We start from the raw sequence: 22,470 nt of genomic DNA, 5'->3' as shown, positions 1-22,470 counted from the left end.
CCGACCATAGCTGAGGTTATTAATCAGGAAGTCATGTGTGAAGACATCTCAGAAAATGTTAAACTGATTTCATTTCCTTTATTGCTGCAATATGCAATCTGACAGGAAGCAATCTGTCAGATCAGTCCTGGCAGAGGAAGTGAAAAAGACGACCATAAACATTTTTAATTATTATTATACTCTATGTTCCTTTAAAGTCCCCAGGAAATGCTTCATGGAGATGCCTGTCATTTCATTGGCCGGACCCGGTCCCAGGATGTCCTAGGATGTTGCGGAGGGCAGAGCGAAGGGAACCAATCTCCGGAGCGAGCTGCAGCCCTCCCCCATCTTGTAGGAGTGTTCTTTTGATAGCGGCCTCCATTGTGGGTCATTATGGAGGACAACACAGTGTGAGATATTCAATCTCACGCCACTAGATAGCACTGTTAGCACAAGCTAATTAACGTCACTGCAGTACCCCCCTCCACATACACAACAATGAGGAAGCCATGTAGCTTAGTTCACAGGGTTTAGTAGTAGACATAAAATGCTTTTATTATCATGGATATAGAGGCAAAAGGTTGAACTGACATTCTATGGCGTTGAGTTACAATAGTTTTGTTTTTGATGAAGTTTTGTTTTTCAGATGCACATTATCAGAGGCAATAGGCAAAGGTTACATGTCATGCAAACTAGATAAATAACTCTTTATGTGTACCTTTGCTATAAAGTTAATCATCCACTGGCAATAATGTAGTGCTCTTAGTTAAAAAAGGAAAGAGAGAAATATACATACAGTATGTAAACAGTCAAAGAAATTGCACTTTCTTGGCTTGTTATTGGAAGCCTCACTACTGAAATAGAGCTGAATTTAACACTGGAAAAAAACTAACTAATTCACTTATCACTGATTGTCTGACCAATAGAAAAAAAATTACACTCAACCAAAAAGAGACAAATTATGTATTCTAGAAAAAATTCATATACAATCATAGTCAATTTTAAAGAGAAATATTTGATATATCATATTGGTCAGTTATATAATTTGTTAAAAACATCTTAGTAAAATGAAGGCTTTGATTATTAACTTTTATGTATAATCCCAATAGTATTATGTAATGTATAATACTAATTTTACACGCTACTGTTGATAGAAGGGAAACGGTTCTGTCTCTATGTACATTCACATGGAACTAAACGCTGTGGTTCCTTCCACTGCTGACTAAGTGGATTAGCCCAATGCTCCTATGATGAGAACAATCTACTATGTATCTGTACAGAAAAATGACCTCCAATCCCCAAATATTCACAATTAAAAAAAAAAAAACACAACAAAGGAAGTCCTTATGTAGTCCTTATCACAGGAGATATTGCTTTTAAAGACTGCATGATTTCGCTTAGGTATACACAAGACAACATGGCACTTCTACAGAGCATTAGGGGTAAATTCTCTCTCTCATTCCCTTTCCTCTCTCCTCCTCTCCTCCTCTCCTTCTCCCCCTAAGACATTCTGATTGTCAATGCTCTGACTGGAGCAAAGAGCGAAACATTCTCAAAGGCAGTCTGAAGTAAACAAAAACACTTTACCCCCTCCCACCCCCCGGGAAGCAATACTGAAAATAGTCAACAATAAACGTTCCTACCATCGATATACTGTGTTGATTTCTTCAGTAGAGAGTACTCAATCTGCCATTTTCAAAAATAACTTCTTTCTTTCTTAAAACCTCATTAGAAATTCTATTGCAGCGATGCCAAAATTCCTGCTATCACTAAGTCCGACCCCTCCCCCTGCCTATTCACTGGTAGATAACAGACGCTGTCTTGGTAAAGCGGAGAAGACCATAACACTGTCACGACAGTTTTTTTTAAGTGGCTCCCTTCTCTCCTTATGTCCTTTCCCACATCTGCACTGATAAAGACCGATGTAACTTTGAAAGCTAAAGGAGTAAATGAGGGTGCTAGTTTGACCTATTGAGGCCCGGCCCACATTCTTGTTCCTCTGAGCAGGTTGTAAGCTCCTCGCCTCTTGGAAACTTCAGAGCTGAAACGTCGAGTACCATGTGTCCACTTTCACTCTCCGAGCAATGTCTCTCTTTGCCAGTTTGCTTAAGGTGCCAAAGTAAGGGCGATCAAAGTGTATATGTGTGTGTGTGTGTGTGTGTGTGTGTATTTATAGTGTGGCCACTTAGCATGCAGTCTTTAGTGTGCTTCTTCATCCAGCACTAGTGCAAATTCATTTGAGCTGGTCTGTTTCTTTCAGCTGGGACAGTCTCTCTCTGTGTTTCTCTCATCCCTCGCCACTTGGACAAAGGATGCGTTGCCATGGTTTCATCCTTGGTGTGATGCCCTTCTGAGCACTGGGTTCAACACACTCATCTGCGAGTGTGTGAGATGTCTTTCATGCATTTTCTTTCGCCATCGTTCTTCCTTCTGTCCTCTTCTCATCTTTGCCTTGTTCTCTGTGGTACTACTACTGTGGTAGTAGTGTGGAGACATCGCTTCCCGTCCATCTGTCCAATGGTGGGCCTGGTCCCTTTCCCGGAGTGGTCCCACCTGCACAGAGACAAGATCCTGTCAGTCAAATAATGCATTCCCCTGACTCTCTTTCTCTCTCTCTCTCTCTGTTTCTCTTACCTTGCAGCTCTGTCTGAAGCTCTACTTACCTCTCTCTCTTAGCTTATGAATGTTGCAGGGTCAGGAGTAAGTCATTCAGCCGTTTCCTCCTCAATTCTCTGCTGCAAACCTCTTCTTCCCCTCTTTTTTCTTCCTCTCTTTCCTCCTCTTGTCTATTCTGGGTTTTGGTAGGCTGTGGTGAACAAATATGCAGGACTAAATGCAGTTGCAGATTTCCATCCGTGTGGAAAATTGAATCGCTAAAAGAAAAGACATTTATTTTCTGTGGGAAATGTTGCATTTTTTCAGCATGTACTCACATGGGGGCTGGCAGTGCGAGGGCTGGAGGTGTCCTGAGTCTGACAGTGGGGGTCACTGCTGATGACCATCTCCTCCACCCCCACTGGCTGATCTGAGGGTCAAAGGTCACACAGTATATGTTAATGATGGCAGTACAGGAGGGAAGGGATCACAGCAGGACCGTTCAATTCTATTTGTAAGTGTGTGTATGTGTGTGTGTCCTTATTTCCCCTCTTCTATCTGTGATCAGTCAGGGACTCTTTGATGGAAACAGTGTGGTTTTATTGTTAATGGGGAAAGCTGATTCCTGCTGGGTTCTTGGACACCAGTAGCAGATGACAGAAATGGGGAAACATTTCTGCAGGCTGAAAGTCTGTGGTTGGAAAACCACTTAGTTTATACTGCTGAGTATGATATGGAGAGACAAGCCAAATATGAGGACAACGGGCAGTAAGCAGAACACCAACACACGCACATATACAGTACATGCACACACAAAAAACAAAGACGCACACACACAGGACACAAAAAGACATCCATATAGATGTACAGTAGAAATGAAAATGTATACAGTTCAACCGCATACACGTATACATACACAAACACCTACAGAAACAAAAACTAACACACACACTTGCTTCATGGACCTGACTTGATGTGGCTGTCGTCCCCATTGGCTCCATCACAGGACAGATGCCGCGTGTCCCTCTCCTCTCCTTCTGCCTCTCTCTCTCTCTCCCTCTCCCTCTCTATCCTCAGTTGGATCTGTCTATCTCTCACCAGCTCCCAGTTCCTCACCAGGAACACATGGTGCTTCACCACAAAGCTCCTGGCCGGCACACAGAGAGAAACATTAGCCATTACCATAGACATTAGAACAGTGTTAGCGCATCCAATAGTTTAGCTCGAAATGTAAATGGGTGCGTGTTCTTTCCATACCTCTCACTGCTGGTCAAAGGATCCATGTCGAGGTGAGGAAAGAGGCTGGTAATGTCGCTAGAGCTCTCCTCCTGAAAAGAAGCGAATGGAGGGATGCATGTAAGTTTTAGTTACGATTAGTATGGGCACAGCCTTCGATGCTATGGAACATCTTTCTCTTCTCAAACTCACCACTGCCTGCTGAGAGGATACAGTCTTCTCCTTCAGCCGGCCTGAGAGAGGGGGGGAGAGGGAGTGAGTGAGTGAATGAGTGAGAGGGAGAGAAAGGGAGAGAGACAGGGAGAGGGTGTAAGATAAAAGTATGGATCGGACCCAACTGAACCTGAACATCACACATCCAATGCTGACTACTCACAGTAGTGCCGCTTCCTCTTCAGGGGCACAGCAGGCTGCCTGTGAAGCTGTGACAAAACAACATGAGGTTTACATCCCGCTACACATGTGTACAGTGCATATTTATTAAACCAGAGTGATCTCATCTTAACACTTGCTTTTTATTTTCTCCAAAGAGGCTTCAGCTTGGCATCCCCCCTACTACACAAGAACTGTTACACTATGAAAGTTATGGCTGGCTTTATTAGACTGTATTAGTCACCTCCGACCTCCTGTTGTTGTGTTAAGGAGCGAAACCGTACCTGGTTGTTCCTCCAGAGCCACAGAACATCATAGGGCAACTGGAAATCAATCCGCTTTAGCCTCAGGTACTTCCCTGGAAGACACAAGGGGAATTTGGAGGGGCTGTCTCTTTCAGATACAATTAGAAGTCATAGGGAGAGACTACAAACAGCTACAGGAATGACAGCACATTCACATATACTCACCAACATGGATAGGAGCAGGCAAAAGGCTGTAGTCGCGCTCTCCTGGTGTGTATTCCATACTCTCTCTGCTAGCCTGCTGGGCTTGGGAGGGGGGACTGCAAAACAGATGCATGACAGCATTTAGAAGATGAACAATAAATTATGCTTATGCAGTATGCGAATTCTGTCCACCCAGTGTCTAATGAACTCACTCTGTGGTTTTGTAATCATCAGAGTAGAGCCCTGCCCTCAGAAACTTCTTCCTGGGTGGAACATCAGCTCTCTCCTCCCATTGGACGGTTACTGTTTGGGACGGAGACGGGTCAAGCTCTGACTGGCCGAAACATTCAGGGGGGGCGTCACACTCTGGCTTATCCTCACCGACACTAAAAAGAAGGCATGAAGAGAGAGATAGAATGATAGAGAGAAAAAAAGAGAAAGAGAGAAAAGGCACTGGCTTAGCACACAGTGCTGAAAACCATGTGTTAATATAGTAGTGGTGAGTGGCTGTATTGTATTTTTCAATGCAAGTCAACCAGTTCAGGTGCGATAGTATGCGCTGGAGTGGAGCAGTTGAGTGTTTACCTCTGACGACAGGGGGAATCGCTGTGCTTCCTCTTCCGTCCTCTCTTCCTCTTGGCCTGCAATACTGACTCAGTCACCTGCTGCACTGTATCGCCTCCTCCTTGTTCTCTCTCCGCCACTCTTTCCTCTTTTCTCCCTCCCACTCCTCTACCATCTCTGCTGTGGCTGTGTCCCGGCAGGAGGTCGGGCGATGACACAGGGGGAGCTGTGGAGGAGTGCGTGGGGGGAGATACAGGGGAGGGCAGCGGCTGCTTCCTGGGCCGTCCTGGCCTTCTTTTCTTTTTCACCGTCACACCGTCTGGCGCTGGCACACTTTTCTGTTGCCCCCGGCTTCTTGAGTCACCTTGTAAACCTGCAGTCCGTTGAAATGGAAAGAGGGAGGGAGGGGTTGAGGCAGAGGGAGTGAGAGAGGGGGGTGTAAGTGGCAGAGAGGAAATGAGACAGATGTGGATCAGTGATTGAGCCAGCAGGAGGTGTGAGGTGAGGCCACTCTAGACTGAGTCATGCGGATGGGCCACAGATTAGGTGAGTCACAACATTTCCTCTGACCAGATCACTTTCTGGGAAATGCATTAAGAAGTGATTTATGTACATACACACCCCCGAAAAGCCACACAAATGGACACAAATACAGTGCAGCATGCATACTTTATTGTTATGTGAGCACACACACGTACACACGCCCGTACACAAATTGCTTCTGCACACTCTGAACACAACCTCAAGAGACTGAAGACAGAGAGAAAGAGAGAGGAAAACAGTGTGTGTGAGTGTGCGTGCGTGCTTGCGTGTTGTACTTCAAAACACATATGTGTTTGGTTAGATGATGTACTCATGTCAAACATATTCCACCCGTTTCAAAAACAAGTCTCCCCTCACCCTCTCTCTTTGCCCCCTCTCTGACCTCCGTGCTATTCCTTCATCAATCATCCCTCCTGAGGTCATCTATCTTTTTGTTCCATTTTCCACAGTCCCTGACAAGACTGACCACTCTTTCCTTATTGGATTTTTCCAAGTCAAATAGGCCCTGTTGGCCAGCAGTAAGGCAGAGGCTCGGCTTTAAATAGCCAATCTGGTGGTTAACTAATGACTGTGTTCACTGGGTAGCCCCGGGCTGAAACAGCGTGCGGTTCGCTACAGACCAAGAAGATTTCAAAGATTTTCTGGCAGATTCCCATCAAGATGCTGCCTGCCTGCCTGTTATAACGCTTTTTAAAAAATCCAACAGAGAATGGTTGCTGAGTGGTTGTGTGTTTTGAGTGTGTCTAAGTGTGTGTGTGTATGTGTGTGTCTGTGTGTGCCCATGTGTCAGGCACGTCCCCTGCTCAGCAGAGGGAGTCTGAAATTGGCTATAAAAAGAACGGAGTCTGATTTCCTCTCAAAACACCCTGCAGGCTTTGATGTGCAGCTCAACAACACCTGAGGAAAAGCAATGCTATCACCGCTGTATTGGGCAAACTATCGCTACTGCCATCTTATCTCCACATTGTGCAAATATGAGAATCAGTCACAGTGAAAAAGTGAAAAGTGGCTGTTGGCATAAAACCCATTCGCTCAACTGTAACAATTTTGAGTGCTTAATCTGATGTCATTAGATGTAGCTACTGAAACATATTTTCTATATTATCTGGATTACTGTCAATATTCTACATATCTATATTTTCTGCCAATAAAACAATACAACAGAGCATGACTGTGCATTTACACCACAACTCAGGACACCACTTGACCAATGTTGACAGTAGACACCTCTTTGTCTCATTTCAAATACTAGCATTGCAAAATGTCCACATATTGCTCCAACAACATTGGCACTACACCTAGCAAAACCTCATATCTGCCATTGGGCAGCAGCACAGTGATGTCAGTGATCAATTCATTCATGCATCTATCAATCCATCCATTCATCCATCCTCACCTGCTCCTCTCCTCTCTGTCCAGGCTGGCTCCTCCCTCCTCCATGACCTGTCTCCACTCCCTGGAGTCCTACTGCCCATTCCGCTCCTCAGGCCCCTCCCCCCTGTTGCCATGGCAGCAGAGGTGAACAGGTTGGTGTGTGTTGGGGATGGGGAGGTCCTGTACAGGTGTGTCTGTTCAATGTCCTCCTCATCTTCCTCCTCTCTGTCTGATGCAACCATCCTCCCTGTATGCTGCCCCCCAGTGAAGGTTCTCCAGCTGGGGTTGGAGAGTCCGAATCCTGACCCTCCCAAGCCCCCTACCTTCATCCAGGGCTGGCCCAGGCCGCCCCAGCCTCCTCCAAATGAGGACAGGTGAGAGGAACCCAGACCCAGTGAGGTGAGAGATGTGTGTTTGAACCTCTCTGCTGAGGATGTTGATGATGATGAGGCACTGGCAGCAGCAGCAGAAGAAGAAAAGGAATCTTTTCCATTCTCACATAACCAAGGTGATTCTGTTGACCCCATACTCCCCATTCCTCTTGTCGCTTTCCTTCCTCCGTCTCCTGGCCCCACGATGAACCCTGACCTTGGCTTCGAACTGGCCAGCTCCTCTCTCTCCAAATCGTCTTCCTCCTCATCGTCATGCACCTCCTCCTCGTCCTCCACGTCTCGCTCGCAGTGTCGGTGACGGTGTTTATGTTTGTGTTTGTGTTCACTCCTCCCACAGCCACAGGAGAGGCTGGAGACGAACCCTGAGCTGAGGTGTGGGCCTCCTCCACTGCCTCCCATCTCTCCCTCGACCTCTCCTCCTAAACCTCCCTCCCTCAGCAACCTGCTCCTCCGCCTGTGGAATCTGGCTGGGTTGAGGAGGAAGTGGGGGTGGTGGGGCTGATGGGCGGCATACTGGTGAGGAGAGTGCAGGGGGAAGGAGCTGTGGAGGTGGGGGTAGAGCGGCGCGGTCGGGGGGTAGCCTCTGTAGAAGCCCATATCGTCAATGGTCTCCTGGAACTTTGAAGGGCAACCGCACTGCCTGCGGTCTGGCTTCCTGCCACAATGCACTGGCTGGCAGGGGTAGAAAGGTTGGGGCGAGAAGGAGGGATTAGTAGAATAAGAGGAAGGATGAGGGGAGTAGAAGCCATTCAGATTGATCCTGAAGATGTTGGAGCGGAGAGGATGTGAGGACGAAGAGTGATGGCGCCTTCCTCCAGCGGCATTCCCACTCCCATCGAAGCCCTGGCCCAGTCCGGTCCTTGCCCAACTACGGCGTCCGATGTGGACCTCACTGAATTGACCGATCATATCATCTAGTTCAGACAGAAACTCTGGGTCCTGCATGTGCAGCTGCTGGTGCTTCTTCTTGTGTTTATTTTTCTGTCTCTTCAGTGCACTGTGCCCAAGGCAAGGATAATAGTCCGAATGAGTGCACTTGTTGTGCCCTGGGCAGGGGCATGGGCACAGGCAAGTGCATGAAGGGACACAGTCATACTCCCTCCGCCTGTGCCTGTGTCTTTCTCTGTGTCGCTCCATGGTAGCTGGATTGGTGATGGGGTTAGTGTGTCTGTGCATGGCAGAGAGGGGTGACGAGACAGGAGAGGGACGGTCTACAAGAGAGGAGGGGTGTCTCTGACCCCCTAGAATCACTCCTGAGCCTTGACCCATCCTGAGCATGCCTCGGCCTCCCCTCATCTCTCCTCGCTCTGAGACGCTGTTATTATCTGTGCCAATTCCACTATCACTAGGCAAAGTCTCCTCGCTGTGTGATTCGCTCCTGGGGGACGGGGTGGCCTCTTTCAGGTGGGCAGGAGAGCCAGGTGTGTGATGCAGTGGATGGGTGGGAGAGGAGAGCTTACATGACGACTGGTGGAAGGGGAAGTGATGCCTTCCCTGACATGGACAACTCTTCTTCACAAAGGGAGAGAGGGATGAGGAGGAGGGAGGGCGAGGGGAGGTGCAGGAGGAAGACGGGGAAGGGAGGGAGAAGGGGTGAGGAAAAAGGAGGGAAGATGTTGGATGTTCTGCTAGGCTGCCTTCACTATAAGGGCTTTGAGCGCCGCTGGAGTGGGTAAGAGATGGGGAGGGGAAAGGGTGAGAGGGAGGTTGGGGTTGGCTGGAGGAGAAAAGAGAGGTTTCAGAGGGATTGGTGAACAGAGCAGGCTGAGCTGAATTCTGGGAGCTGGAGTTTAGGTTAGCTGTTTGAGCTTTAGGCTTGCGTCCTCTCCTCTTGCCCATGTAGATGGTCCCTCTCTTACTCACATTGATCTGAGGGCCCAGCTTACCCCCAAAGGAGGAGGACAGGGCGGAGAGGGTGTGTGTTGCTGTAGCCTCTATTGACTTACACACTCCGAGAGAGGTCTCTCCATCTGTCTCTCCTCCCCTTCCCTCCTTTCCTCCATACTCAGACAGCGTTCCCTTGTGGAGTCTCCTCTTCTTTCTTTTCTTCATCTCACTAATCAGCCTCCTGATCTTCAGCTGCCTGTTGCCCTTTTCAGAATGCAAGTCTTTACTCCTCTTTTTAACATCAGTTTGACTCGCATCTCCACTCTGGTCCTCGGGGAGGGGCCGTTTGGGAGGACGGCCACGCTTCCTCGGAGTGGATGTAGACTGAGTGGTATTGGGAAGTATTGGACTGGGCTCCAGCACAGGGGCTTTCTGAACTCCTTCACACCCAAGAGCGGGCACTTCAGCTGGGATAGCGCTGGGCGAAAGTCTAGGTGGAGGTTCATCTAAGCTAGAGGTGTGGGACTTAGGGCGGCCCCTCTTTCGGGCAGGTATTATGGGGGATCTAGAAGCAGGGGGGCTGGGGTCAGAGTGGGGGTGACTCTGGTTTGGGGATGGAGGTTTGGTTGCAGAAGGAAGAGCGGAGGAGCTGCTGGTGGAGGAGATAGAGGGGGTTGGGTGTGACTCATCTGCCTGCGGGATAGTGGCCTTGGTAGGGAGGCACGTCTTGGAGTTCTGGGGGAAACTTAGTAATGGATTATGGTGGGAATCTACAGAGGCTTCCTGGTTTTCCACCCTCTGAGCCCGGTGCACCAGCTTGGTCCAGCTGGGCCGTCTGGCTTTACGCTTCTTGAGCGGTCGGCTGTCCTGCTCTGGGGGTGAAGAAGGGGGAGAGATGGGGGAGCGAGCAGAAAGAGCAGGGAGAGAGGGAGGAGCAGAAGAGGGGTGGCTTGGAGGCACAGTCGGATGTTTTGATGGGACGTCTTGTTCTTTAGATTTACTAGTGTCACCTGTTGTTGCTGGTTCGGCATGTTTAACTGGCTGGCAAGTATCATCTGCCTTGTCTCTCTCATCTGGTCTGCCTGGGTTCGGTAGTTTACAGGTCTTATCTAGTTTACCACTATCATCTGTTTCACCAGGTTTAGCGTTGTCATCTTTTGCTCTGTGTCTTTCTGGGCTAAGCTTATCCCTCTTTTTCTCAGCCTTTCCTCTCTCAATCTTCTCTGCTTCATCCCTCCATGTATCATCAATCCTGCCTCTTTCATCCTTGCCTTTTCCATGCCTCGATTTCCCCTCCTTCCCTTTCTCTTTCTTCTTCTTCTTGCCTTCCTCCTTCCTGCTCTCACTCTTTGCTCTTTCAGCCTCGCCTCTATCTCGCTTGGATTTTTTCTCTTTCCGTTTCTCTTTCTTTGCTTTCTTCTCTTTCTCTCTCTTCTTTTCTAGTGAGGGCTGTAGAGAAGGATCCTGTTTTGGGGAGTGGCCAGAGGAGAGAGACACAGAAGGGGAGGAGTGTGGTTTAGGGGTGACGGAGGGAGAGGAAGGAGAATCTGTCCTACTCTTATGGGAGAGGCTGTGTTCTTTATGGGAGCTGCCAGAGACTGGGGGTCTTGTTGCAGAGTCCATGTCTCTGGGAGAAGCAGAGGAGGAACTGCTGTGTTTTCCAACTTTGACCTTAGTGGACTTGGTAGGGCCAAGGACATCGGCGGAGCCTTTCCCATTTGACAGTCCCTTCTGTCTCCCTGTCTGCACCAAACCATTATGTTTGTTAGGGGTGTCTCCCTCACTCCTGGGTTCCCCTGCTGACGGGGTTTGGAGGGATGGTGTGGAGGGAGTAGTGGGAGCTGTCTGGTCTGTTTTAGGGGAGGAGGGTTTGTGTCCTGCAGGGACTGGCTGGCCATTGACACTAGGAAGCTTCTCTCTCTTCACTTTCTCAGATGAGCCATTTGAATTCACCTCTGTCTTATCAGCCAGTTTGATAGGAACCTGGAGGGCGCAAACAGGCAATCTCTGTCATAGACAACAATGGCTGTGATATCTATTAGTTTGCTGCTGATAACAATAAAGGACAATGGCACTCGGGGAAAACACAACAACTTAAATGCTTTTGTTTTTGTCTGACCATTAAAAGAGAGATTGAGGACAAAATGACTCAATCAGGGAGAGAAAGGAGGGCATAGTGAGGAGAAGGAGAGAGTGAGGTGATGGAAACAGGAATGGGGTTGACACAGAAAGGAGAAATACAAAGGCAGAGAAACTGAGAGAGAAAGGGAGTGGGACAGAGAGAGAGAGGGGGAGTGAAAGATAAATGAGAGCAGGTAGAGAAAAGAGGGGATGTAAAAATAGAAGAGAGGGACAGAGATAGAGAGGGAGAAAGCTGTGCTATTGGTAGCTATAAATTGCCACTAATAGAGATGAGAAGGCTTGACATTTCGTGCTTGTCCTGTAATTTTGGAATGCTGCAGCTTGAGTGGCGTTTTTGCAGCTAAAGCAATAAGCTTCCCCTTGGGTGATTGTCATAAGGACTGATGAACCAATGTCTGTAACAGCTCCTAGTAGTTGCTGTGCTGTTGTCCTATTTATAGGTCTGTTTACTCAAATGTGCTGCTTAGGTTTCAGTATTGAGACAATAGCTCATTTGACCTTATTACCACTGAGCACAAAGCTGGATAATTTTGCACCAGATAAGCCTGTCTGGTGGTTGACTACGAAAACCAAAACAGAGCTACACCACATATGTGCCATTAATAATGTATTACTATGTGATTATGAATACCTTCAGTCATTATGTTTTCCCTTCTCCCCCCAGGTTTTTTTCCATTTTGAGTTAACTTCAAATAATAGTGGGTTTAATAATGGCAGCTGTTTGTGTGTGTGTGTGTAAGGCAAATGCCCTTGTCCTTACCTGTTTGGCTGACTTGGTCCCTGGGCTGGCGAGGGCAGGGGCTGAGGCTGGGCTGGAAGCTGTAGGAAGTGGCTGCAATGCCGATGACGACAACGACGATGATGACAGCGCTGGTGAAGCGGTAGATGCAGTTTGTCTGGACTGGCTCTGGACAGGATCCAACCCTGAGCTTTGCTCTCTGGATGCCTCTTCTGGTGTGGGGCTGGTTTTGCCCTGCTGGCCCACTCCTCCCTCTCCGTCCCCCCTCAGCACCCCCCCCCTGCCCTGTCTCTGATAGGTCCTGAAGGTGGGCTTGCAGACATAGCTCTCCAGAATCTTGGGCGGTTTCTTGGTCCGTTTGGCCTGGAGTCCGATCCGGAGTCGTACATTCCCATCAGGGCAGCTAGCCTCTCTGCCAGGGAACTGAAGCTGTTGCTGCCCTGCGCTTCCACAGCGGCCCTCGATGAGCAGCTCCAGCACTGCCCCTTTGTCTCCTTCTTTCTTCCTCCCTGCTCCTCTTCTCTCCTCCTCTCTCTTCCCTAAGTCTCCATTCTCGCCCTCGCCCCTCCTCCTTATCTCCGCCACTTGTTCCTGTTCTGAGTCTTCAGGTGGAGAGGTGGGGGCCAGGGGGGTGTGTGAGGTTGGAGGGGTACCCCCCTTCACTCTCTGGTCCATCAGAGAAGTCAGGGGGGAGGGGCAGGGTGCGGTGGGGTTCCCAGTATAACACTAAAGGACCCCGGGGGGGTCAAGGGCTGAGAGGAGATTGCAGGTGTAGGTCAGGAGATTTACAAAAAAAGATGCTATAAAGGTCCAAGCAGAGGTTGACTCCTTCATCCAGCAAAGGTCTCTCTCCTATCCTTCAGGCTTGAGCTGAGAAGGAGTATGTTAAAGAGAGAGAGACAGAGAGAGACAGACAGACATAGACAGAGGTCAGTGATTAGTCATTTCAGTGCGCTCAGATGAGTAGCAGCAGCAGAGGCATGGAGGGGGAAAGTCCCCTTCCTGCAGGCAGCTGTAGTGAGGTGCTAAAGTCTCTGAGTCCACAGAGATGATCTCACCCTACAGAAACCCAGGGGGCCAATCAAAGGCTACATAGCAGCCGATTCCCAGAATGTCTGCACTAACCGGAATAAAGGCCTAGTCACATTCTTTAAAAAAACAGCCTGAACTAGCTTTTTCTGACAAACTGTAAATAACGGTAGTTCTGAAAAGACAGCACACTTCCTGATCCTCTGCACTCTTACTTACGCTCTAATCCTTATTATGCCCCCCTCTCCCCAAATCAATATATCAATCAATCAGCTCCTCGCTAATTCACACACTTGATCCAGTCTCCTCCCCTCCTCTCCCTACTATCTTTGCGCCTCCTGTTCTCAGCTACTCCCACAAGTACTTCTCCTCCCACCGTTCCCTCTGCTGTACTTTCTTTTCTCTCCGAAACTCCCCTTTTCATGTTTGGCAGTAAGCTTTTGCATACATTCTCTATTAGTCCCATCCACTTTCTCTCTCTCTTTCTCTCTCTCTCTCCCTCTCTCTCAGTAGACCACACAGTAAAATGGTCAACTCATGCACTGTATCCATGTTAATCAGAACCATATTTCCTCCTCCACTTCGTTCTTTTCCTCCTCTCCAACCTAAATCCCTCCATTCACGGTCCGACCCTTCCCCTCCTCCCCTTTCAGTAGTGGTAACACAAATCCGTAGGAAAGGGTAAAACTTATTTTTGGAAAGGAGTGCGAATTCCTCCTCCTCCCATTGCTTCCTCTAAGTCAAGTAAGCTTTTCATTGACCCCATTGTAAATGGACTTTTAATGTGACATTACAGCAAGTAACACACCCTAAAATAACATTCTCCTCACCAGCAAAACTTTCCCCCTCTCACTCTCACTCATACTATGTTCAGCCCAGTTTTCAATGCAACGAAGGGAAACGGCATCTTCTGTCATGCTTCCTTCATCATACTCTCTCTCTTTCTCTCATTAAGACAGACACTCATCCATTTTATAATAAAACACACCCTGCCTTGCATTCCTTCAGCTCTCTCCTGAGAGCCTCTTATGAAATAGCTCATATGTCTCTCAACGCACTGAACTGCCCTTTAAACTTACAAGAGCATCTCAGATAATGTTTTCATTTAGGGGCGCAGTGGGCTCTCTCTGTTGCCTCTAGGTCCCTCCACACCCAAACCCTTTACTTGAATCAAACTGTGTTCAAATCAACATCTGTTCCAGTAGATGTTATGTTATATAACAGTTTGGAAAAGCCCTCCAAGGCTATACCTCTGTTACAATAAAATAAAATGAGCGTTGAGATGGACGGTGCTTCCCCTAAATAACTGCAGCCACCTTGACCATAACCACTACAACAGCCTGACCCATATAAAGAGGGGCAGACTGAGAGGCTATGGGTGTGAGGAGTAGCTTGAATCATAGGAGTTAAACTCTTGTAGTGTAAAGTGGTGATAAGGAGAGAATGTGAGCGGCAGGTTTTTAAACTTAAAAGGGCAAGTCTATTCAACATCAGTCAAAGTGCATACTAATAGCCCTTTATGTTCTCCAGAGCTATACCTCTCAAGCATAACTCAAAATTATTCTAACATTAGACCAGAAGCTATTTCCAGTGACAGAATGATGGGTGGACTTGACACTGTAGTCAGTGTGGTTCCTCGGCAGTGCTGAGGCAACGATTAAATCATGGTAATGGCCCTCCATATTTCCAGCCATCATCACCATCCCATGACGGTGTTATCATCAATAACTACAACACCATTATCATCTGCCTGACAACAGCAGCAAAGCACCCGGGCTGGAAATTAGGCTGTGTGATGGCATCTCAAAATATTGAGCTGTGGCCATGAAGCTTTACAGCCAGTGCAGCCTACTCCACATATAGGGGGGAAGTTTCTCACGTGAGTCTCTCTCTCTCCCTCTCTCTCTCTCTCTCTCTCACACACACACACACACACACACACACACACACACACACATACACACTTTCCCCTAGTTAGGGTATCAGAAGAGTGTTGGTCGTACATTGTGTACCCAGGTCGCAGCTGCGTAGGCTGACTGATGTAGCTACTGTAGATACAGTATGGGTAGTGGGGGTGTTACCGCACTGGAGCAACCTATCACTGGTTTACTAAGGACGTCAACAGGAGCTTCCTTTTCCATAATGACTTTGCGCACCTTAGAAAATGACTATTCGCATGATGCTGTCGCACTTAGAAAACGGCAATACGCACATGCACGTGTTGTTGTTGTCATTCATATCTCCGTAATAACATATATCCCACATTTAGGCTATATAAAATATAAACAGCTGCAAATGCAACTCAACATCGAAGTGTGCTAGGTAACATGAAAATCTGCTGGTGGTATTTGTGATGTGGATGAGTCTAGAGCCACCTTTTTCTCTTCTATCTGTCCTCTGCCACCCCTTATGCTGGTGTCAGCAACATTGAAATAATAAATATCATGCACGGAGAACAGAGGGGAAACATACACAGCAACAAGGGATAAAATTAGCCCAAAGCGGATGCAAAAATGTCTCACTAAGCAACTGTGCTTTTAGCACGATGATGATGACAGGCCTGCACACATTAATACAGACTGCCATGACATTTTGTAATAAGGCTACGTAGGCTACTTACCCGAGAGCGCGTCCCGGAGCCAACTGCGTTTAGGCAGGAGGTTAAGGTGTTGCTGTCCTGCTCTCCCCTTCGCACCAACGGCAATCCGGAGCTTTTGGTGCATCAGATGTTGCTTTGATTACATAACTAAGGCCAGTACACCTCCTAAAACCGAGTTTCAGTCTCATCGGGGCGCAGAGCCTACTGTGCAACAACATTGGCGCGGGTGTTTTCATAATCATACAGTCGACAGATCTCCGTAGGCGCGTCTCTGCAGCTAGGTGGCGAACTGGTTACACTGGAGCAGGATGTTATTTTGCCACTTCTCGGGGAAAGTTACATCGCGCCCAGTAATAATGGCTCAAATTATGTTCTCCTATATACACAGGCTGTTACCGTGTCGGGACGACAGGCTGAAGGCTACGGCGGCCCGTCCTGTTTTATAGGCTGACAGCGCAGAGTGGTTGGTGAATGTGCGGGAATGTAATTGCGTGGCCATTTTCATGTGGCCAGAGGAGGAGATAAAACGGTGAATACAGCACAGGATCTCATTGCGGTTCATAATAGGCGATTGGGGAGGGCTATTTAGACGCCTAATAAAATGGCGACGACTTGGCTAAAGTAGGCTGGTGGTGGTTTGGATTTGGAGATCAGCTCAAAAGTTGTGACGCCTACGACAACATGGGGTTCAGCTTTCAGTGGTGGGAGAGAAAGGGACTGGCCTAAAACTGAGCACTCAAACAGAAGTTAATACAGCTGAGCTGTTAATAATGCATTGGTAAAACAGAAAGTATTGAGATAGAACAAGAGATGTTTTTGGCCCACTAATGCACTAGTAGGCATAATAGAAACCTGCTGCAAACTCCTACAGAGCAGAACTAGGTCATACGATATATTTAATGTGAACCTTGCAAAAATATATAGTCATATATATTTGATATTTGCTTTGCTATATTATGCTATTTATATCAAAAAGGCATACATTTTCATATAGCCTATATCATTAATACTCACTTTATTATTATTTTCCTGTTCCAAGTGTACCATAATATAAGTTAAAAAATCTTACAATTCTACATCTTTGTTTTTCATTAGGCCTGTTATTATTATTATTATTATTATTATTATTAGTAGTAGTAGTAGTAGTAGTAGTAGTAGTATTAGTATTAGTATTATAAGGGTTGGGGCTAGCTGTTTGTAATTAACTAAGATAATAAGTATGAAAGTAGTTTATTTGCCCCTGTGGGCCTTGCTATTGTTTTTTTTAGTTTTTTTTTAAGTATTGTAATTCTCCCAGGAATCCTGTAATAAGAGCCATCTTAATGCTTTGGAAAAGACTTTCCTCTCCAAACTGTTTATCAAGTATTAAATTGTCCATAGTCTACTCCAGCTCCCATAACTGCAAACGTCTAAATCATCAATAACAGGATCGCAGCTAAAACATGTCAAAGTCTGGTAAACTCCATTTTACTCAGTAGTTGTCGCCTTTTTGGTTTGTGCGATTTACAGCTGGCTAAACAGAGCGAGAGCACGTGACGTCACTTCCTGGTCTGCACTGCATGATGGCGGTGTCCATGACAGATCTGGCACATTGACTTCGACCGATATTGTGCAACTTAGCATCGCTGTAACTCAGACCTGGGAGCTTTGTACATAGATGACATTAGCCGAAATCATCGTCACTGAATCTTTAATGAATTGATCTGCAGGTGAATGGATTATTATGCTGAAATAGATCCAGATCGCTAATGTTACTGTCTGTACGTGTCTGTACCACAGTTAGCTGCTAGCTAAATGTTTACGCAAGGTTATCAGCCTGCAGAAACCACAGGTGGCCTCAGGAAACTGCTATTAGTTCGCATCGGGTCTGCTTTTTGGTACTTGTGATCCCTGAAATATAACCTTTATACCCATTCACTTGGTCATCCGCATTTCAGATCATGGCCCTTCACAGACTGTCCTTCAGACTACGGCAAACGGTGAGTTCACTGTCAGCAACAGACTTTGAAAGTGCGTTTTGAGAAGCTTCAGATAAATCGCTTGTGTTATCTTTCTGTTTCTCCTCCAAATACGCTGGAGAGGATTTGGAGCATCTCCTCCTTGAAATATTAATAGGCTCAATAATACATTAGCAAAGGAGGCAAATAGAGAGGAGACTTGACATCTTTCTGTTGTGTGCCATTTAACCTGTGGGTTGTGATGATATTGACAGGTAGCACATGTAAGGCCCCTTCATACCAGTGGATGTAACCAGCAGCAGGAGGCGCTGGCTGTCGAGTCGGAGTCCGAGCCCATCTCAGTCTTCAGGACACAGGAGAGCGATCCAGTAAGTAACCATGCACATTTGGCTTCACTGTCACTGTCAAGAGCCCAGACAGCTAATATCCTCGTCTTGGTAGTGGCAGGATGGATGGGCGTACAGCTGCTGTCCACTTGCAGCTGATTTGTGTTTGCAGTTGTAAATTGAGTGGCAGTCAGTATAGTCCCTTGATCTGTGTGATTCTGTCTCTCTCCAGGCATGTCAGTCAGAGAAACATTTTGGACAGTACTACACTCTGCCCTCTGCACACATCCGCACCATGTTCCCTCACGGCCTTCCCCCACGCTATCAATATCAGGTAGGTGCTTGTATGTGTGTGTGTGTGTGTGTGTGTTCAAGTGACTTCATAGGAAGGCTCATAGTCTCTCCAAAGTAGATAGATTCCTGTTGCTCTAAAAAAAACAAAAACATATAACATTCAAAGTTACTAAAACCAGCATCATTTCAATGTAATTTTATACAACAAAGCATAACAAAGCTTGTAAATTATATGTTGTGACTGTTGGGATTCCTTAATTTCAAAATAATAAAATATCTAACATGAATTTAATTCTTTTTATGTATGGCTTCAGATCAAGACATTCAATGAGAGCTGTCTGATGGTGCGGCCGCCTGCTCTGGAGGTCATCTCTTACCTGAAGAAAACAGACTTCAGCAAACCTGCCATGCGCTACCTGTTCTGTATCCTTCAACTCACATACACACACACACACACACACACACACACACACACACACACACACAGATAAACACACTTCTCTCTTCTTGATGCTCCCCTAAATAAGCCTGTTGTTGACCTTAACTGGCTGCTCAGACGGATTGAAGGGTAGTGGAAAGACTTTGTCTCTCTGTCACACAGTCCACTTCTGCTATTCACAAGGATGGCTGGTGCTGCATATACCTGACGGTGAGACACACACACACACACACACACACACACACACACACAGGCCAAGTGGTTGACTGCTACCATTGCAGAAGTATTGAATGTGTCGACAGTGATCCCCCTACATCTTCTTTGTGTTTTCCCCATGCAGCCCACCTGTGGGTAAAGAACTGTAAAGAGCTGCTGCCCTCGTCCTATAACGCCTCTCGCTTCGACCAGCCATTGCAAGCCACTGATTGGTTACGAAACTTCAGAACCACCAACGAGCACTTCCTCTCAAAGGTAATGATTTTTCCACAGGTTGCTATCTTGAGTATCAAATAGATCACTCCCTAATACTGTGACTGTGTATGTGTGTGTTAACTGTGCTGTCTTCCTCCCAGATAAAGACCAGGCAGCGCTATGTGTGGACAAAGAGAGAGTTCACTGAGGAGGGAAGGCCGCTAGGAGAGCTGGTGGATCAGGTGAGTCCTTCTGGAAAGGAGTTTGGATTTCCCACTCTCACATTCTGATTTTCCTTTCATCTCCATTGGGGATGGGGTGTATCCCAACCTTCTAGACATTTTTTTATCCATTTGTTCTTATTCACTTCGGCTATAGCGGAAGGCTTTAGGACCCCTCAGAATCCAATATTGTTATTTTTGACACATTTCTGTACATATGTTCCTCCATCTGTGTGTGTATCTGATAACGTGGAAAGCCAATAGTGCACATTTGCACACCCTACACATACTGCCTTGTCACTGAACTGTAAATTCATAGATTTGTAAACTGCAAACATCTTGTAACCTGTAATCTGTCAGTAGATAACAGAATTCAGCACCAGAATTTTTTCAAGCCAATAGGAGTTCTGCATTAGCAAGACGCTGTACCTTTAATCTTCAGTATGTCCTGTTTTTTGTATTCTTATCTATAACCTATTCTTTGCTGCTGCGCTAGCCCAATTTCCCCACAGGGATCATTAAAGTTTCATCTTTCATCTTATCTGTGCTTCGTGGCGGTCAATAGACGATGAATCTGAGCACAGGGACGCATCAACACAATATTTTGTATCACACAGTCGAAGCCAGAAAGGAACACTAGATTCATGTGCAGCTTGTTAATTTCTTAAGTTTCCCACTTATGCTACAGTGCTGGATGCTCACCAAATTATTATGCCCTCAAGTGACTAAAACTGTGGGAAAGAGACATTAGTTCTGCCACATCATGCTAGACCATGCCTTAATGTGATAGATCCCATCTTAATGCCCAACCTGCTGACAGCAATTTACAGTATAACAAACGAAGTGGGATTAGACTGATAGTTGTGGGTCTTTTTTTCTCTCATTCTCATGAATTATGTTCCAGAGCTGCTACTTAGGCATCTGTGTTAAACTGTTAGATGTTTATAGGCTTAAATCGAAAGAAAATGGTGAAAGAAATTACCCTATTCCAACGATATATACTCCTTTCATTTTTTTTACAACACAAATGATACTTTTTCTGATTTTGTCCCAGAGAAGATGAATAGAAGTTGATGTTTTATATTAGTTATGTATTGTTATTATATTGCTTTTTATTTCTGAATGTATTCCATTCGTCGTTAGGCTTCTGATATCGATCCTTTTGCCTTGTGCCTGTCCCAGGGTATATCTCGTGTAAAGAGCAGCAGTGATGTGGTGGGGGCGCTGATGAAGGAGCTGAGGGAGCAGAGCGGGCAGCCGGAGGCCGACTTCAGACTGGCCGTGGCTGTGGATGGTGTCAACGCTCTCTGGGGACGGTCCACCATCAAAAAGGAGGATAAGAGCGCTGTGAGAGAACACAGTCACTGTCCTGTCCTGTCATTCTGCTCTTCATCTCCCCTTCAGTTGCCATAGATGGGGATATCTTATGTGTTTCTCTCTCTCACTGTCTGTCAGGTGGCTCCAGAAGAACTCACTTTGGTTTATAACCTGAGGAAGCTGATGAGGAACGACTGGGTGAGGATTCAGAAGAATGCGCTGAAGGCCTTTAAGATGTTGCATAAGAATATTATATTTCAGATTATTATTTTTACCCCCCTAACATTCTCTCTCCTTGTCTCAGACCGGAGGAGCCATCATCACCACTCTGTCTCAGACCGGTTCTCTCTACACTCCAAGCTCCGCCTACTTGCCTCAAGAGCTGCTGGGAGAGGTCAGAGGTCATTTATACCTGATTATCTTCAGCTCCTGCCCCTGAGTGCTGCTGGCTGCAGATTAGCCTTGCCTTCCCTCTCCAAACTTTGATCATTAGTGAGGAAAATTGCAAAACTGACCTCAGACCTGCGACTGAAGGCGACGTCTCCCTGCTCTTTAGGGCTCATGGGCAGAAGTTGTTTTTCAGGATTAAGTAAAGTGACACGCTCACCCACCTGTTTCACTGCTGCTGGGAAAGGATTAAACCATAAAAGTCAAACTAGGGTCACACAACATTCTTGTTCCACCAAAAAATACCTCATGATATAATGCTTTAGGACTCTATTCTTGACTGTGGACTGTTTTTATGGGTCAACTCTATTTGAAAATATGCATTGTTGATTTTCCCTTATCAAGTAGTTGTATCTGAATTATGTTAATATTGATATCTACATTTGTTTCTAAATGTTGTAATTGTGTTTAATATGATGTGATAAATGTTTGTATTTTTGTATTGGTGTTCTTGAGTTAGTTATCCATTGTCTGAATGCTGATGTGGACAGATATATTCAACACATGTAGTTGTATAGCGCTGTTCCAGTATGAGATCATGTGATTATCCCAACATGCAACTTTAAGGGGCGATGGGCTCTGTGTTAAACTCACCTGACAAAGACCAACTCAGTAGAAATGTTGTCACTTGAAAGATTTTGGTGGAGTAAGAATGTTGTGCAGCCCCACTTTGAGTTTTACCAAAGTTGTTTTTCAAGCATTAACCTCCGTCTTAACAGATGTGATACACCGACCTCCTGTCTGTGTGTTCTCTCATCAGGAGGGCTTCGACCGCATGGATCCGTTTGTCCCGGTGTCTGTCTCCAACTACAGCGAGAAGGAGTTTGAGAGCTGTTACCTCTACTATCTGGACCGCAACTGGCTACAGCATCCACAGAGTAAGTGATACTGCTGTTATGCTTTGCTGTATAAAATGACATTGAAGTGATGCTGTTTTTAGTAACTTTGAAATGTTATCTGTCTTTATTTCTTCATCTGTCTTCATCAGGCCGAACGGAGGATGGGAAGAAAGAGCTCGTCTTTTTGAGCAACAGAAATCCATCTATTCTGGAGAGACTTTGTGCCTTCCTATGAAGTCACTTAAACACACACACACACACACACACAAATATCAGTGTCCTAAAACATACATATGTACACAAACATTGATGTCCTATAAAATGTCTATCCCTCCCTAAATTATGATGCGTGTATGCTTCTTTCATAATAAAATGTTG

The 22,470-nt window shown here is 46.3% G+C and overlaps 2 protein-coding genes across 10 annotated transcripts; one reads left to right on the top strand and one right to left on the bottom strand.

Moving 5' to 3' along the window:
* Positions 1–64: 64 nt before the first annotated feature.
* LOC139908882 (uncharacterized) lies at positions 65–16,134 on the bottom strand. Of its 8 annotated transcripts, none has more exons than XM_071895736.2 (14): positions 15,862–16,134; positions 12,234–13,082; positions 7,135–11,314; positions 5,217–5,568; positions 4,844–5,017; positions 4,653–4,747; positions 4,467–4,540; positions 4,187–4,232; positions 4,003–4,043; positions 3,832–3,902; positions 3,540–3,721; positions 2,913–3,004; positions 2,614–2,785; positions 65–2,532 (listed from the first exon to the last, which is right to left on the bottom strand). In XM_071895736.2, the coding sequence occupies exons 2-13, from the start codon at positions 12,885–12,887 to the stop codon at positions 2,657–2,659; spliced, it is 6,090 nt and encodes a 2,029-aa protein (XP_071751837.2). In that variant the 5' UTR covers positions 12,888–13,082; positions 15,862–16,134; the 3' UTR covers positions 65–2,532; positions 2,614–2,656. The 8 variants fall into 8 exon arrangements, 5 of the variants coding, with proteins under 5 accessions (XP_071751837.2, XP_071751836.2, XP_078143178.1 ...); XM_071895735.2 differs by having other exon boundaries at positions 2,643–2,785; XM_078287052.1 differs by having other exon boundaries at positions 65–2,785.
* A 218-nt stretch (positions 16,135–16,352) lies between these two features.
* Positions 16,353–22,452, top strand: dap3 (death associated protein 3). Of its 2 annotated transcripts, none has more exons than XM_071895745.2 (13): positions 16,353–16,369; positions 17,778–17,819; positions 18,053–18,166; positions 18,357–18,458; positions 18,733–18,841; positions 18,975–19,067; positions 19,198–19,328; positions 19,430–19,510; positions 20,672–20,836; positions 20,945–21,004; positions 21,111–21,200; positions 22,014–22,131; positions 22,242–22,452. In XM_071895745.2, the coding sequence occupies exons 2-13, from the start codon at positions 17,781–17,783 to the stop codon at positions 22,325–22,327; spliced, it is 1,188 nt and encodes a 395-aa protein (XP_071751846.2). In that variant the 5' UTR covers positions 16,353–16,369; positions 17,778–17,780; the 3' UTR covers positions 22,328–22,452. The 2 variants fall into 2 exon arrangements, with proteins under 2 accessions (XP_071751846.2, XP_071751845.2); XM_071895744.2 differs by lacking the exon at positions 16,353–16,369 and adding an exon at positions 17,381–17,549.
* The last annotated feature ends 18 nt before the right edge of the window (positions 22,453–22,470 follow it).

Source organism: Centroberyx gerrardi, chromosome 12 (assembly GCF_048128805.1).
Source record: "Centroberyx gerrardi isolate f3 chromosome 12, fCenGer3.hap1.cur.20231027, whole genome shotgun sequence".
Lineage (NCBI taxonomy): Eukaryota > Metazoa > Chordata > Actinopteri > Beryciformes > Berycidae > Centroberyx > Centroberyx gerrardi.
The sequence above is the reverse complement of the archived record's forward strand: the minus strand, read 5'-3'. Positions and strand labels throughout refer to the sequence as shown.

What these genes read in the sequence shown, in the direction of transcription:
- LOC139908882 (XM_078287052.1), bottom strand. Translation starts at nt 12,887, where the DNA reads ATGGACCAGAGAGTGAAGGGGGGTACCCCTCCAACCTCACACACCCCC. An exon ending in GCCTGCTCCTATCCATGTTG is followed by an intron (nt 4,541 to 4,652) that starts GTGAGTATATGT and finishes TGTGTCTTCCAG; the next exon opens with GGAAGTACCTGAGGCTAAAG. An exon ending in TATCCTCTCAGCAGGCAGTG is followed by an intron (nt 3,903 to 4,002) that starts GTGAGTTTGAGA and finishes GCTTCTTTTCAG; the next exon opens with GAGGAGAGCTCTAGCGACAT.
- dap3 (XM_071895745.2), top strand. Translation starts at nt 17,781, where the DNA reads ATGGCCCTTCACAGACTGTCCTTCAGACTACGGCAAACG. An exon ending in TGCCATGCGCTACCTGTTCT is followed by an intron (nt 18,842 to 18,974) that starts GTATCCTTCAAC and finishes CTGGCTGCTCAG; the next exon opens with ACGGATTGAAGGGTAGTGGA. An exon ending in ACGAGCACTTCCTCTCAAAG is followed by an intron (nt 19,329 to 19,429) that starts GTAATGATTTTT and finishes TCTTCCTCCCAG; the next exon opens with ATAAAGACCAGGCAGCGCTA.